The 15,385-nt window shown below is 38.6% G+C and overlaps 1 protein-coding gene across 1 annotated transcript in view; it reads right to left on the bottom strand.

Annotated features, from left to right (window-relative positions):
• Nucleotides 1-15,385, bottom strand: part of LOC139134621 (thioredoxin reductase 1, cytoplasmic-like) — a 28,009-nt gene continuing 12,624 nt past the window's right edge. Inside the window, exons 4-17 of the mRNA XM_070701550.1 lie at nt 14,899-14,971; nt 14,420-14,488; nt 12,056-12,106; nt 10,871-10,908; nt 8,177-8,281; nt 7,551-7,666; nt 6,678-6,903; nt 5,843-5,935; nt 5,450-5,526; nt 4,800-4,953; nt 4,237-4,344; nt 3,283-3,378; nt 2,789-2,923; nt 1-2,036 (exon numbers count right to left, since the gene is read on the bottom strand). Of these exons, the coding sequence (XP_070557651.1) occupies nt 1,974-2,036; nt 2,789-2,923; nt 3,283-3,378; nt 4,237-4,344; nt 4,800-4,953; nt 5,450-5,526; nt 5,843-5,935; nt 6,678-6,903; nt 7,551-7,666; nt 8,177-8,281; nt 10,871-10,908; nt 12,056-12,106; nt 14,420-14,488; nt 14,899-14,971 (1,404 nt within the window). The 3' untranslated portion in view covers nt 1-1,973. The remainder of the gene's footprint in view (nt 2,037-2,788; nt 2,924-3,282; nt 3,379-4,236; nt 4,345-4,799; nt 4,954-5,449; nt 5,527-5,842; nt 5,936-6,677; nt 6,904-7,550; nt 7,667-8,176; nt 8,282-10,870; nt 10,909-12,055; nt 12,107-14,419; nt 14,489-14,898; nt 14,972-15,385) is intronic.

The raw sequence follows: 15,385 nt of genomic DNA, 5'->3' as shown, positions 1-15,385 counted from the left end.
TTTATGGATAGAGCAACTATTTATTGTGAATCAATCACATGCTTGATGAATTAATAAAAAAAAATATCCTAATTTGCAACTCTCATACTACAGTATCATGAAATTGATCAGAATGTCTGCAGGCAAGGCGTGATCAGAAAATGGAGTTGCCCCATAAGTTTCACTATTTACACACAATACATATGGCTGCCGTGCTGTGTTAATTGAGGGGTGATAGCCAATAGGATATAATTGGTGACATTTTAATTTACACCTTTGTCAAACTCACAAAAGATATATGCTTGTGCTTGTCACTAGATTTAAGAGTTATGATCTTATTAATGCTGATTTACATTTACTGACTTGTAATCAATGTCAGCATACAGATTTAAAACATAACATATCAAATGAATATTTTCTGTAAAATTTCTCAGATAAGACAATGAGCATAATTAACCTTGTCATCAGGAAATATTGATTGCTCACAACTATTTGCAGTGATTGTGAAACAGTGTCTTGCTATGTAGAATGAGTCATGACAGACTGAAAATTGGTGATTTACACAGTATCTTAAAATAATTCACCATGGTGTGTTTGACAATATGCAATGATATGAAAATCTTTGTGTAATTGCAAATTGTGCATGGCAAACATGACTGTGGCCCTCAAAACTAACTACATCCCACTTTAAGCAGATTTCTTTTCCTCTTCGGAAAATTAAAGCACTTACATAAACATTATGCAAACTCCATATTGATACCTTCAAAAGCATAGAAGTAATAATATGACAAAACTGGAAAGAGTGGCAGAAGTCATGTTTCTCTACCATATCTCTTTATTTTACCAGTCACCATAAGCTCTGATTCCTTAAGGAACAATAATTGAATTCTGCTACCCTTGCCAGTAAAAGTTTTCATAGAATACCAAAATCGTGAAGTCTATGAAGATAAATGGATGTTCCCCCCTCCCTCTGAGTGACTTGATTCAAAAGGCTGGTCATGTATGTGTTGAATTATGCATACACTTATCCTCGTAGACAACACGACAATTAGGAACTGATCAGTGGAGTATTCTTCCGGTCTTCACTGACTCACAGTGAGTTTTCCATGAAAACCATCATTCTCACACCACATTGGTGTACTCAGACTTCACAGTCCCTCATCTTCAACCGCTGATCTCCCTGCTGTTACTACCCAGAAAATTTCTCTCATCTCATTTTGCTCACTGCAGATACGGATAGAATTTGGAAAGTATAAAACTCACACCACTAAGTTGAAATTAAACCACAATTCACAAGAGGCAAATGTTTTCTTTGAACAATTTCAATGATCTGAACACAGAACATGTTTCTGAAGTCACCAAAGCTACATTAGTTCAAAACATGATAGTTCACTGCTTTATATATCACCCTGATTTCTTCAGTGTCATTATTGCTTAAATATTCAATTAGCTGATATTAACCTTAGTAATCTCTAATTCATTCTAAAGCAAAACACACATAAAGAAAGTATGTACGGCCAGAGTTGTCACAACGAGCAAAAATAAGACCGTGGGTATCTCCAAAATAAATTTGCATTTACAAATGATGAAAATGGCAAAATACAATATTGTAAAGATAAATTTTTGACATGTCGGCACTTAATAATGCCTGTCAACACTTCAGCTGTTCTGAGCTTCATTCTGGTGGAATTATACTGACATTTGGTCTGATAAGGGAGTGAAAATCACTGGAGGTAGTGTAGGGGTTTATTGAGTACAGCACCATAATTATACTGAAAAAGCATGTCTATTTAATTAAAGATATGTGACAAAGTCGCACCATTTAGTATTCAAAATTATAAAGAAGTACCTAAACATCATTCTAAAATATTGTTCCACTTTTTTTAATGGCCTCTGGTTTGTCTCAAACTGCAGTGAGCTATGGATATGCTAATGATGTGTTTTAGAGATGAGAGATTGGTGGTCTGGGTAGAGGAACTAGCAGGGATTTAACCTCAGCAGCCTGCTTGGGTGATGTCTCCACCATCCCGCTTGGTCATTGATAATGTTGTAAATGTCTGTTTGGGAGGAAGAAAAAAAAAGAAGAAACTGAAAGGTTATGTAACGGTAGTGAAAGCACTGTGCCACCGATGTCTTTCATGAAGACATGGGTAATTGGAGGTGGTAACAGTTCTCTTATAAGCTATTTTGGCTAATTATGCAGCACTTTTCTGTCAATGACAACTATTTTGGCTAATTATATATCACTTTTTGATAACGACAACTATTATGTACAATCGATTCTAACCACAGCGCTAGAAAGAAAGGAATGAAATTTTCAAACCAGATGAACATTGTCAACACCCACTTCCCTCACACGACATAGCAAAGATATTCCCTACCTACTTCTCCCAGAATTTGACAAGATTTAGGTATAGAACTGTTTAGACTTCAGTTTCCTTATACGTATATTAATGTTAGCAAGACATTTGCCACAATCACAGTATCTTGCCTAATAGTGGCCAGATACTTCCTCCATCAAAGCTTTTTTCATCCATGAAGGACGGAAGTTACACAACGTGTTAAGACTTCAACTTCCCCAGCCACCTCTCAATGACAAGGTGTCACATCTGAAGGACCCTGAACCCTGAACCCATCATAAAAAGATGGAATTTCCTCCTTAGGCCGTCCTTTATCTTTTTGGAACAACTGGACCCCCTAGGATTGTCATGATTTGTGAAACTTTTTCAGTGTGGGCACTGTCTTCTGCAGTCTCACCAACAGTGTGTTGATAATTTGAGCGATTACTGAATTGTCTAACTGTGCTTACCTCAGCACAGGTTGGATGGATTCCTATTGTAGCATCAAGCTGTGCTTTTGTGGCACCGCACTTCATTCCCAATGAAAATCCTTGCGTGACCTCTCCAGCGTTTGGTCCAAGGACATGAAGACCGACAATCCTCTCCTGAGAACAAAATGGACGCATGGTATTTTGAGATTTATATGTTATCCTATGGATTACCTTTACACATTGTGATAAACAGGAGTCATAAATTTGACTGTTCCTCTGCCAAAAGATAGCTTCCCTGATCACTGCTTGATGGGATGTCCAAAGGGACAAACCATAGCACTGAATAACAGTCATTACAGAGAGGTCATTTCACACTAACATATTGCGCCCTCACAAAGTGGTGGTTTTATGCCCACTATCCTCCAGCACAAAACATACTTGAAATTTTTAATGCAATAAATGACAGTATTCCAACCCACAAACTCTATCTATAAATTCATCTCTTCAACAGAAAAATGTTGTTTCTCACTTACATTATCCGATTTATTACAAATGACCTTTGCATAGCAGACGTTTTCATCTCGCTGGGCCACAGTGAACTCTAAAGGCCTGAATAAGGTGTGATAAACCTACAATAAAGACATACAGAACACAACTTCATAGTAAAAGATGAAAAACAAACGGCACTTGTGTCCAACACAACAAGGAGGTAACAGTTATTTCCTGACAATGCTTGTCAGTATATTCTTCTTAAATTAGGTCAAATATTCTGATCATTACTCTGTATCTTGTTGGATGACCAAAATTCATTGTATAGTGTACTAAAAACCAACATTGGGCATTTCAACTGTACATTACTGAAAGTCTCATGAATGGAAATTGGACTTCAATATCTGCAATAGAAAAACACTGATTTTCTCTCAGGTCACCACACACAAACAAACCATCAATACTGAATAGTGATAGTCATGTTCTGAATGTAAACATAGCTGACATGCCCCTTTATTATATATGGATACACACAAATTTATCGTACCGGTAACTTTTACCCCCTGACAGCCCTATCCCCTCAACATAGGTGTAACCATACCATTGATGACCATGTGTTAGAATTAAAACAACAGCCATGGAACGGGTTAGACAGGGCCACATCTACCACGTTTTAGTGCGGTAAGATTTCAGTCAGGGAGGACACAGGTGTGTGTCATTGAAATATCATGTGCATGGCTCCTATATAAACATAGGCAGAACAGGAATGACAGCAAGTCCTTCCCTTGTCCATAGTTGCACCAACAATCAAGACACAGAGAACACACCTATAGGCATACAGCATCTCAATTTTATCATCGTCGTAAACCATGCGCCTCTTTACGGCAACAGCTCAGTGCTACTTTATAAAATCAACATTGCTTCATATGGCAGATTGCACTTTCTCTAAACAGTGGCATCATAAAATTTATTTTGAACGGAGAAAGCATCCAAATTACCTCAATATTGTCTTCTCCAAACTTGGCAATGGCATTCTCCTCTGAATAGCCACATGCACCATACTCCAATGGCGTGAATACTGTGGTAGGCACATTGACATAGTCACACTGAACAAAGTAAAAAGTTCAATGAGATCATTTTTAAAAAAATATTTTAACAGGACAAAAAAGTGTAATATTTAACATCCTACATGACAAAGAATTCAGTCAGTCTTTCTGCCATAAAATGGAGCTGGAAATTAGCATTTTCATTTATTGGACAACAATTGACTGCAAATAAACTGAACAACAACAATGGGTAATTATATCCCTAGTTATTTCTTAGTCTGGAGACTGGTATCAAGCAAAATTCAGCGGACCTAAAGCCTTGCCTTGAAATCCTGTATGTATTTCCATCATACATATCAATGAACACTAACAGTTCAAGCAAATTACAGGAACAGCCAAATTCACAAATCAAGCAAATATTTGTTGATATGAGACCTCCACAATGTATTTGTTCCCCTCTGAATACAGTGGACGACATGTGCTATCACCTTTCAGCTGTGGAAATTTCACATTACCTGTATATTGCTACCTCCATACAATCTCTTGGCAAGTAATTTTCCGGCAGCGATGGCAATGGGAGTAAGTTCTGGACTACCTTCCAGGATGTCACCTACAGCATATATATGAGGCACGTTGGTCTGCTCATTGACTACAGGTATTTTACCATTCCTGTAAAATCAGAACTTGTGCATTAATGATTTGCTGTTACAATAAACTGACCAGTACCATATGAAGGAACTATTACAAATCTTGAGTTTTATTCTAAATGCTGGCTACTTTCTTTCTTCAATCAAAATTAGTAAAGCTCAGTGGTTTTTATGTTGTATTGATTCATTAAAAATGAAATAAAAACAAAGCGGGCAAGAGGGCTGGCAACATATATGAATATCAATGTAAATCATAACCTTATATTTCATATGACAGATTTGACTTGAGAAATTAGCATAAATATTAACATGAATACAATAATAGAGGGCGCAGTTTACAAAAACACACACCTTCTTTGAGAGGGCTCATCTGTAACGTTTAGTTTAGCCCTGTTTAACATCTTTTCATAGAATACTAATCATACTAATCATGCAGGCAGTATTCTCTTACAGAGTCAAATTTATGCAAGGGCTTCAGATTCACAAATGGTAGTACAGATAATATTCAAACATCTTACTTGGGATTGACTGTGACACCTGCTTTGTCCAAGCCAATGGTACCAGTACAGGCATCTCGACCAATACCAACTAATACCTACAACAAATGACAAATTACGGCTTTACTTTCTAATCCCACACAAAACTAAGACAAATTAACTTTGTTGATATAAAACTGTACCTTGAAGAAGCACAAGAACCACTTACACACAAGAGCAACTTTTCTTATGCAGAGTATCGTAGAGCAAATAGAGTTTCTGATACAAGGAAATTCATAGTTTGTTAAGCCAATCTAATATTTTACCAAATAGTTTTTCACAAATGCTCATTTTCAAAATACACAACTGCTCTTTTTTATTCCAGCTCCAGTGCTACAGGGCAATGCAATAATTATTATTATTGGCTGTACTCACTGTGTTCACTTCCAATGATTTTTCTTCACCACCCTGTGACGGTTTGTAGTAGACTTTGAGTTTTCCAGGCGTACCACTTTCTAGCTGTTCAATCTGAATGCCAACAGAGGACAGATACTTATGAAGAACAGGCATATAAACTTAACCCTTTGCACCCTGACCCCCTGGTACTCTATGACGTCATCGGACATTTATGTCCAAGCCGGGTTCAAAGGGTTAAAGGCAAACTTATATAGTGTTGAGTCCCCTGGGCTACATACTAGTAATCATTGTCTTTTTAAGTGGTAAATACTATTTCATTGTTGACCATTCAATTGAAGTATTGTCAAAACCAAGAAATCATGTGCCAACAATAACACTGCATACTGTACACAATGCCTAAGGCTTAAAAGACAAACACACTAAATGTATTTCACTGAATTTCAGTGAAATACATTTAGGGAAATGAACACGAAAATGCGCAAGTTGAGTCCTTTGAGCTAAGTAAATAATCAAATTATTATCTGTGAGTTTCACCAGTTCATCCCACCCCGACTTCCCAATTCTTTGTAAAATATGTCTATTATCATCATTGATAACAGCAGTTTTGGGCCAAACCATGGCTGTGAAAAGATTAACATGCTGTAAATGATGAATTTTTAAAAGAAAGTACCACTTTGATGGTTAGCAGACACTGAAGGTTTACTGCAAGAATTGATTAATGCACAAACTTAGGCATATCCGAGGTGTCTAATACTAGATACAAACTGGTTTATCACTAAACTTTCCCTTTCAGATCTGTGATTGTGCTACAGAAAGACACAGACAAACATCAACATCAGTAAGAACAACATACCTTTGTTGGCACATGCTCCCTGATGAATTTGATTCCATTGGTTTCCATGTAGTCACCAACCCTATTGGCCATGTCTTGGTCAAATCCTCGCAGCAGTATTGACCGTACCATGACCGTCACGTCCAGACCGATTCCAGCCAAGAAGCCGGCACACTCAAGTGCAACGTAAGAAGCACCAATCACTAACGTCTTGCCAGGATTGTATGCGAGAGAGAACACATCATCACTGCCATGAAATAGAATGGAACAGAGACACAGTTGATTTGTTGCGCATAGATTCTGAAAGATGATTTCTAGGATTTGAGACTCCATTCATAGATGAAATCTACCAAAGCAATAATAACCCTTCTCATGTCAGGCTTATCACTTCCCCATCTGCAGAATCAGTAAAAAGCGCCACTGCGCCAAAACCTAGTATGTATTTTCACTGACTTGCCATGCAATGTTATATAGCAGGTTTGGACGATATAAATCATGTTTGAAACTGTATCTCTGTTTTCAGGGGCCTTCAAATGAAACATATTGGAAATGTTAAGCTTAACTAGTATTAGCCAGCTTGACCTTATGGTGACATATCAACTTGGCAGAATATAGATTTAAGAAACAGCTGCTACTACCAGTAAAGTAAATGTTTAACATTACTGCCTTTAGGGATGATGTAAATGAACAAATCTGACGAGGGAAAGTAAACTGCTATCCTGTTGTCTTTTACCCTTGAAAGGCGACCTTTGAAGGGGCACATGTGTATGTAGTTATAACATACATGAGCTTTTTTATGCAAGCAGTGAGGGGATATGATATGTACAATGCACTGTCAGGCTGAAAATAGAATATGAAAGTCCTGAGTTCTTCAAATGAAAGAGTTGTTAATACCTGGTGATGCAATACTCTTTGGCTCCAGGAATGTCTGGATAACGAGGCCTCATTCCGACTGCAAGGATAAAATGTGCAGCTGTCATAACTGTCTCCTTGCCTCTTTTTGTCACAGCCTGTAGATCACATGCACAAATTTAAAAACGTTTAATGCGTATTTTGTGAAATATGTAGAATACTTCTCTGATTTGTTGTTCAGTTACTTTTTACACTTAACCACACAAGTAGATATATCTATAGTGTTACAGAGGTAGCATGACCAGTTTCATATACGTACAATGATTATACTGTCTAAAATGTCTGTGTAGGACTGTAACAGTGTAAACAAACATCTCCGTTCATTATCAAAACACTTATGCATGCATATTTGTCATTCTTGCCAAAATGTATTCAAATCATCAATTATTGGAAAAATATTTGAATGTTGGAAATTAAATGTTATGCTAGTCATGCACTGAACACTTCACACACAAATGGCTTATGCACAAAGGACACATACATCAAATTATATGCAAATCTTCAGAGGACTGGTATCAATGAAGTTGGATATACAACACAAACTTGCATGGTTATGCAACTCATTCCACTTTCAACATAGAGTTTTGTTTACAGGAAAAGCAGCTCACCTTTATTGTGTGTGGATCTGTGAATTCAGCATAGGCATTGTGATAGGTGACTTGTTTGTCTCTCAACTGAACTCTGTATCCCCAATTCAATGAACCAATGTGATTCTGTAACATCAACAAACAAGAAATACCAATGAACAATTATGAACTCTTGAAATTCTCTCCTTATCTAGCTCAAGAACTGAAAAGGTTTGTTTTTCCCTTTTAGTGAGAGAAGATTTTCCTTATTTCCTTTTACTTCCTAAAGTATTGTAATTATATTTTTGAATTTTCTTGTTACTTTGCAAGTGCTTTCATTTGTATACAAAATCATACTTACACAGGAAAACATTTGGGAATAAAAACTAATAAAGTATCAGTGGTACAAATGACTACTAAAACAGAATAGCTACCCTGATTTACTCAATCATAAAAACCACATACATTTCTTTCAAAAGGACTTTAACTGAGACCAGGTGTCATACCAACAAGCAAATCTGGTTAGGGATAGGTTAGGGATAGGTTTAGGATAGGTGTTTGTGGGTAATTAATAGGCCTAGGATAGGTGTTTGTGGGTGACTGATAGGGTTAGGATAATAGGTATTTGGTAGGTAACTGATAGGGTTAGGATAATAGGTATTTGGTTGGTAACTGATAGGGTTAGGATAATAGGTATTTGGTAGGTAACTGATAGGGTTAGGATAATAGGTATTTGGTTGGTAACTGATAGGGTTAGGATAATAGGTATTTGGTAGGTAACTGATAGGGTTAGGATAATAGGTATTTGGTAGGTAACGGATAGGGTTAGGATAATAGGTATTTGGTTGGTAACTCAGGGCTCGAACTTAACGGTTGCCCGCTTGCCCGGGGCAAGTAAAACCTGACATCGGGCTGGTAAAAATAAATTGCACTTGCCCGGTCGGGCAAGTGATATACTTTGATAAAATTTACATGTTCTGGGAATAAAAAACTCAAGAAATTTTGTTAAACAATGTTCGCTGTTTCAAGTCACTGAAGCGGGTATCACAACCGACAAGCTGGACGTCAACATTGAGCGAGTGATATTCAGCTGTTGTCTTTCCTCCCTCGCTATTGACTCCAAGGGGGTGTTGGTCAGTAATTTCAACAGCCACTTTGCACGCGGTGACCTGACTGAGACAACGCAGACTGTACGTCATAGCGAAGCAAACTACCCTGATTTCATGTAATTTTTTGAAATCTACGCCTGACAAAGTCACAGATTCCAGAACAAGTTCTGTGTCAGGGGATACAATACACGTTCAACCGGCCGGCCACTCAGAAATCGACGGTGATAAAGCTATAGCACGGTCGCAGCATCGAGTTCAGTGGAAAGTTAGTGAAGAAGCAGAAGTGCGACATATATGAAAGGAAACGACAACGCAAGTTTCAAAACTTCTGGAAAAGAGATTTGCTGATGCGAATATCGATTGATGGGCCACCCCTTCAACTGTATGACCCCAATCCTACACTAGAATATTGGTGGACGAGTGGACAGAGATCACGAAGACCAACACTAATGGATCGTAACAATTAACACGATTATCAATACAGACAAAACGGAACCTGCATTGATATGATGCTGTCGGCCACATTTTGAGATTGCTTGGTCTTCATGATCTCTGCCCAAACAATGCAAACAGACAAAAAAATCGGGCAAGTAAGTTTGTTCCTCGGGCAAGTAAAATTTCTGGAAACTTGCCCGCAGGGCAAGTAGGTAAAAAAGTTAAGTTCGAGCCCTGTAACTGATAGGGTTAGGATAATAGGTATTTGGTTGGTAACTGATAGGGTTAGGATAATAGGTATTTGGTTGGTAACTGATAGGGTTAGGATAATAGGTATTTGGTAGGTAACTGATAGGGTTAGGATAATAGGTATTTGGTTGGTAACTGATAGGGTTAGGATAATAGGTATTTGGTTGGTAACTGATAGGGTTAGGATAATAGGTATTGGCTGGTAACTGATAGGGTTAGGATAATAGGTATTTGGTTGGTAACTGATAGGGTTAGGATAATAGGTATTTGGCTGGTAACTGATAGGGTTAGGATAATAGGTATTTGGTTGGTAACTGATAGGGTTAGGATAATAGGTATTTGGTAGGTAACTGATAAGGTTAGGATAATAGGTATTTGGTTGGTAACTGATAGGGTTAGGATAATAGGTATTTGGTTGGTAACTGATAGGGTTAGGATAATAGGTATTTGGTAGGTAACTGATAGGGTTAGGATACTAGGTATTTGGTTGGTAACTGATAGGGTTAGGATAATAGGTATTTGGTAGGTAACTGATAGGGTTAGGATAATAGGTATTTGGTTGGTAACTGATAGGGTTAGGATAATAGGTATTTGGTAGGTAACTGATAGGGTTAGGATAGGTGTTTGGTGGGTAACTGATAGGGTTAGGATAATAGGTATTTGGTAGGTAACTGATAGGGTTAGGATAATAGGTATTTGGTTGGTAACTGATAGGGTTAGGATAATAGGTATTTGGTTGGTAACTGATAGGGTTAGGATAATAGGTATTTGGTAGGTAACTGATAGGGTTAGGATAATAGGTATTTGGTTGGTAACTGATAGGGTTAGGATAATAGGTATTTGGTTGGTAACTGATAGAGTTAGGATAATAGGTATTTGGTAGGTAACTGATAGGGTTAGGATAGGTGTTTGGTGGGTAACTGTTGAGGGGTAGCGAATTTACCTGTACTGAAGTCTTCATTGTGTCCCAATTATGCTGAACTGTAAAGGCAATACAACCATGGTTACTATGGCGATAAGAAAACCACACAGTGATTACGAAAATCTTATTTGATTTAGGGAACGAATTTGTCAGCATATGTTGGCTGTAAAAAATTAAATGCAATTAATAAATTTGAAACACTAAATTATTTGGAATTCACTCAACTGTAGAATTCCTTGATTGTTACAAGAAAGTAAAACACTGTGTTTTGTCTTCAAAGGAGATATTGTATGACTGATAAAACAATTTGACATGGAGATACATTGCTTACTCACATGCCTCACACTTCTTATACCGGTACGTGTGATTTTTAGAACTGAAAAACTTCCTCCTGGGGCATTTTCATGCATATAACCAACTGTTCAAGAATGAGACACAGTACTTAATAGTCGCGCCAGCGGCTTACTGACTACGCATGCGCGTATTCATAATATACTATGTGAGTAACCGGAAGTGTACCCTTCTTTCGTGGGCGCCGCCCTGTTTTTTTGAGTGATCGTAAATAAATTCGAAACGTGCTCTCTATTATTTTATACCATGCCATTAATAAAATATATCTTTTTTATTAGCGAGTAATTATTATTATCCACCCTGTCGCTGATACAAAATTTCTTATCGCGCCTAAAAATTAAAAGAAGAGGGAAAACTGTTGTGCATATGAACGAGAACATTCGCAAAGAATGCTGGGATTGAATCTTAGAAAGGAGCCCTCTGTGTCAACAACAATGTGCAAAATTTACCCGTTTTTAGAAGTAACGCTTGTTTTCAGCTTACAATATCGGAATATGGGCGGTACAGTTACCATTGCAAAGTTAATTATGGCACAATACGTCCCTTGTTAAACACAATAGATAGTAATCATGGTAAAAATTGCAAATTTATGTCAAACTTTTTTACACATAACAGAAAATCTATACCTACAGGGTCTGACATCGTGTACGTGAACTGTCATCAGAGGGTAAACCGGTCATACTTGTACAAACGTATATAGAAAGTAACAATTATTTCTATTTTATCCTTTATGATTACTAATTATGAATCGATACAAATAACATTTTTAATCTCAACGCCTGGCTCGACACCAAGGGCTGAGCCCTATATAATATTAAAACTGAAAACAGCCTGATTTTGACAAAACATCCTCACCATCATCTGGAACTTGCCATCCATACTTCTTGGCATCATCCAGAGAATGACCTGAAACAACACAGAGATGGCAATTACACCAATGCATGTACAAGTTTCTCTAATACTAGTGGCAGTTTTTCTATAACGATATCATGCCATATGCCATATGCTCAATATTTCAGTCCTTTAACCCTTTTCCTGCCAAGTCGGTGAAAATCCGCTTGAAATTCGGTGTAGCCAGAATCTAAGCACTGGTGACCGTTATTCTCCCGACCCGGTGGAAATCGGGCCCTTTTTGGGTACCCCCTTTCCTGCCAAGTCGACGGCACTACGTTTTGCTATCCCCTGTGCGTTTAGGGGTCATCCGAGGAGAGGTTTTCTGACAAGGAACGCCTTTTCCCCTCGAAATGGGTTCGCAGGGAGTCGATAGGGGGGGGAAAGGGGAAAGGTGCAGAAAACCCCTGTCTTGCCAGTCCACCCACCAACACCCGAGGGGGGCTGGTTTTTTTTTACCGCTTTTTAGCGGACTTGGCAGGATAGCATGGTGACGTTTTCTGGCGGAGTTGGATGTACTTGGCTGCCTGGCACTATAGAGATTGCTGCCGAACTTGACAACTCGGCAATGCTAATCTAGAAGGCTACCTCTTGCAAACGACTTGGCAGATATGCCGATGGTGCGAGACGAAAGTCACTTATTCAGTTGTGCGTGACTGAAAATGAGAACGTATTTTTGACGGGACGGCTCGACTTGTTCCTCCGATGGAACGGATATGAACGACTCGGAAATACCATTACAAACTGGTGTCCGACGTACTAAGCTGGGCTTCAGCTCTGCAAGTTCAAGCCAGGCAACGTCCTTCACCGCCTTGGCCGTGCCATTCAATGGACGTAGCTTTGGATTTTTTATTTATTCCATCGTCCGAAGTATTGGCTCTGGTTTGCAGGCAAACGTATCCTCTTGCCAACGCATTGGTAACTACGTACGCTGTTTGCGTACAGAGAATTCAAAAGGTGATATAAGGTCAATATGCTGTACGGGGATCCCGCCTGCATTTAGCAGGGACTGCTTTTGTTATGCAAACCAGCTAGCAGTACAATATGGCTGCCAGGCATGTGGACACGTCGATGGCTAGAACAATGGAAGCATATTGCATTGTACCCATGCATCGCATAAGTGAGACTGACGACTTGGGTGCAGTGACTGGTTATCACTGGTTAGCTGCAGCCCAATCCATGTAGGTACAAACCCGTACCTGACTGAGGACCACTCGATTAAGTCGGTAATGAACGGTAACACTCGTAAGCCAACTCCCAAATGAGCTGGCTAAACTACGTGGAGCTGTGTTTCAATGGCTCAGCCATGTCGTTAATACAACGGCAAAAACGTAGTTTTTGTGCCACACTGCCAAGTCGTTGAAGGTACGTATTCAATTGACCCTACCCTGGGGAAACAGGACAGGTTGCCGGTGCTGCCGCACCCCTAGCACGACCCCCAGGGTCTCTGACTAACAGACGAGTGAGGTGATGTTTGTGCCTAGCGGACGTGCGCAATACTGAAGCAGTTTATTTCAGAAAAAATAAACATGAAACGGCAATAAAATGACGCACTCCCAGGGGCAAACAAAGCCGGTGACCTCAATTTTTTCTGCAGTAACCCTTGAGCTCCTTCCCCTGTCTACGGGCATGTAGAAATTATCGAAGTCTAACACGTATAAGTACGGCTAAAACAACCCTGAAAATGGGCGATTTCTGCCAAAATGGCTGGCAGGATAACATGCAGGAGAGCCAATCTTTTGCAGGCACATATTATGGGGCGGTTTTCTACTGACTTGGCAAAATAACGTACAAGGGCGCTCGGCAGGAAAAGGGTTAAGCAGCCATTCCACAGGAACCTTAGTCTGTTTTCTTAACATTCAAAATTCTTTTGTGTCAACCTTCTAACTTTTGACTGCAAGCTCACAGCATTCCTGTATGTACAACCAACATCTGACCGTTTCTACAATGTACACATACAGTTTTTCTGTTGGTAACCAATTTGCCTGGCTCATATGAACTAACCCCTAGTTTAGCTGACAGGTTGATCAAATCTTTTACTGTTGTTTGTAACTTTTACAGCAAAGGTACCTAAAAGGCAGCTACAACATAACTGCAACACGTCATGTAAAGGCATATCATACAGGAAGGGCAACAAAGTGACTTCTGTTTTGAAAATACAAAAAAGGAAATATGGCAATTTTATGGTGCCTTTCTTAAATGGATGTCATTCATTAGATATGCAGAAAATTGCAATCCTATTTTTTCTTTCTATTTTTACATCACCATATGTTCCTGGTTATGCTATATTTGTTACGTGTCTGGAGTGTAATCACTTGCTTGTCTCACCTAACAAGGCAGCTTGATGCATCAACTTCTTGGGTATGCAACCAACATTGACACACGTACCACCAAGTCCTGTGAAAAAAGCAAAGAAACATAATTCATATTATGCACAATTCGAGTGAGACTATAGAAAACTCATATTATGCTCATTGAATGTCAATTCAACATGATCCTAGGGGGCCTTGTCTATATCTCCTTGGAAAGAGAGGCACCCTAGCACATGCAGGCTGTCAACTTGACAAAGATAAAACCCACAATTCTTAGAGTGTGACTCTCATGTTTATAGATACATCAATGCAAATGAAAATGCATCACACAGTTCCTTGAAAATTGAAAAGACTTGGGCTACACTGTTGTGTACACAGGAACAGTAGACTTGCTAATTAGTCGTTTGGGAACCCATCTTTGTCACTGAAATAATTCAGTTGAATTCAATTGCCTTGACAAGTAGTCTTGGAAGTTATCCAAGGAATAAGACTTACCCCATGATGTTCCCAAAGGTGTTGGTTTGACAAAATCACACACGGCAACTTTTTTTCCCAAGTCAGCAGCAGCCTGCAGTTAATTAAAAACATATTTTGTTTGACATTCACTTCATAATACCGGTACATGTGGCACAGGTGTATATTTTACTTTATGTTTATTGTTCATAATTCTCACAACTGACCAGTCCTGTGTTCATTGCTAATCTACAGCATTCATGAATACTAAGACTACCTTGGTTACATTTGACTAAAACTGCCTTGCTAAATGACCAGATACTATCAAGGATTTGCCATTATAAAAAGCAAAATATAAGGAAAAACAGATTGTTTTCACTGACAGAGAAAAACAAAGCCAAGTAAGAGCCTTGGATTGTTAAAGGCAATTAGTTCAATCATTTTTTGCTAAGGAAGTACAAATGAAAGTGACACTACATTTCTGTTTACTCTGGATTCCTGCTGCCTCCCATAAATGATGTAGATAGAG

The sequence above is a fragment of the Ptychodera flava genome, chromosome 6, assembly GCF_041260155.1.
Source record: "Ptychodera flava strain L36383 chromosome 6, AS_Pfla_20210202, whole genome shotgun sequence".
In the NCBI taxonomy this organism is placed as follows: domain Eukaryota; kingdom Metazoa; phylum Hemichordata; class Enteropneusta; family Ptychoderidae; genus Ptychodera; species Ptychodera flava.
The sequence above is the reverse complement of the archived record's forward strand: the minus strand, read 5'-3'. Positions and strand labels throughout refer to the sequence as shown.